This window comes from Lontra canadensis, unplaced genomic scaffold (assembly GCF_010015895.1).
Source record: "Lontra canadensis isolate GAN:19392208 unplaced genomic scaffold, GSC_riverotter_1.0 scaffold2, whole genome shotgun sequence".
Lineage (NCBI taxonomy): Eukaryota > Metazoa > Chordata > Mammalia > Carnivora > Mustelidae > Lontra > Lontra canadensis.
Genome location: NW_022630996.1, coordinates 3,905,484 through 3,907,184, shown reverse-complemented (window position 1 = coordinate 3,907,184; position 1,701 = coordinate 3,905,484). Strand labels below are relative to the sequence as shown.

At 39.6% G+C, this 1,701-nt stretch overlaps 1 protein-coding gene across 1 annotated transcript; it reads left to right on the top strand.

The window, feature by feature from the left end:
* Nucleotides 1-444: 444 nt before the first annotated feature.
* LOC116873177 (olfactory receptor 13) lies at nt 445-1,377 on the top strand. Its single transcript, XM_032866870.1, has one exon. The coding sequence runs from the start codon at nt 445-447 to the stop codon at nt 1,375-1,377; it is 933 nt and encodes a 310-aa protein (XP_032722761.1).
* The last annotated feature ends 324 nt before the right edge of the window (nt 1,378-1,701 follow it).

The following is a 1,701-nucleotide window of genomic DNA, read 5'->3' as shown; positions in this document are numbered from 1 at the left end:
AATTCAAGATTAGACTTACTGCAATTTAAAGAGTTGGGCATGTGTATCAGTTAGGAGTCAGTTTAAAAGGAAAAAAAAAAACACAGAATAATTCTGACTAATATAAGCAAAGGCAGAATTTATTTGAAGAACGCTCACTGAATGAAACAAAAACCATGTATTTGATTAACACGTGACAAAATATTTATTTTGAACATTTAACCTCTGCCAAAAACATTAACAACAACAAAGGAAACATGTATTTGTCTGTGTGTATATCTATTTTTAAATTTATTTTGGGACTACCGGAGTCTTTAGACATTCATTAAAATATACAAAAATTTACTGAAAGTGTTTCTGAACACTTTTCTATCCTATAAAGAGGTTTCAAACAAGTTAACATAAATCTATTTTTAAAGATTTCTTTTAAATACAAATATTAACCTTTTATTCTGTCATAGGGGTATGGTAGACAATATAACATCTATCACAGAGTTCATCCTACTGGGATTTCCCCTTGGTCTGAGGATTCAAATTCTTCTCTTTGGACTCTTCTCCCTGTTCTATGCCTGCACCCTGCTAGGGAATGGGGTCATCTTGGGGCTCATCTCACTGGACTCCAGACTGCACACCCCCATGTACTTCTTTCTCTCCCACCTGGCCATCGTCGACATAGCCTATGCCTGCAACACCGTGCCGCAGATGCTGGTGAACCTCTTGAAGCCGGACAAGCCCATCTCCTTTGCTGGCTGCTTGACACAGACCTTTCTCTTTTTGCCATTTGCTGTCACAGAATGTCTTCTCCTGGTGGTGATGTCTTATGATTGGTATGTGGCCATCTGCAACCCCCTCCGGTATTCTGCCATTATGAACTGGAGAATCTGCATCACCCTGGTGTTGACTTCTTGGACCATTGGAGTCCTCCTGTCTTTGATCCATCTCATGTTACTTCTACCTTTACCCTTCTGTAGATTCCAGAAAATCAATCACTTTTTCTGTGAAATCATGGCTGTTCTCAAACTTGCCTGTGCAGATACACACATCAATGAGATTGTGGTATTGGCTGGAGCAATTTCTGTGCTAGTGGGACCCTTCACCTCAATTGTAATCTCATATATATGCATCCTCTCTGCCATCCTTAGAATCCAGTCTGGGGAAGGTCAGAGAAAAGCCTTCTCCACTTGCTCATCCCATCTCTGTGTGGTTGGACTCTTTTATGGCACAGCCATTATAATGTATGTTGGGCCCAGATATGGGAACCCCAATGAGCAGAAGAAATATCTCCTCCTGTTTCACAGCCTTTTCAATCCCATGCTCAACCCTCTTATCTATAGTCTCAGGAACTTAGAAGTGAAGAATGCCTTGAAGAGAGTGCTGGGAATTGAGAGAGACTTATGAAAATATTACAGCATCAGGGTGATAGTGACCTAGGAAGATATTATCTCAAGAAATTCCAACTCCAACTTAGCATGAGAATTATCTGAGACAAAATAAGATGAAAACAGGGAAGCAAACCATAAGAGACTCTTAAATCTAGGAAACAAATTGAGGATGGCTGGAGGGGAGGTGGGTGGAGAAATGGGGTAACTGGGTGATGGGCATTAGGGAGGGCAGTTGATGTAATGAACACTGGGTGTTATATGCAACTAATGAATCACTAAATTCTACCGCTGAAACTAATAATACACTATAAATTAACTAAATTGAATTTAAATAAAAAAT

Excerpts from the sequence above, each read along its gene's own strand:
- LOC116873177 (XM_032866870.1), top strand. The coding sequence starts at position 445 with ATGGTAGACAATATAACATCTATCACAGAGTTCATCCTACTGGGATTT.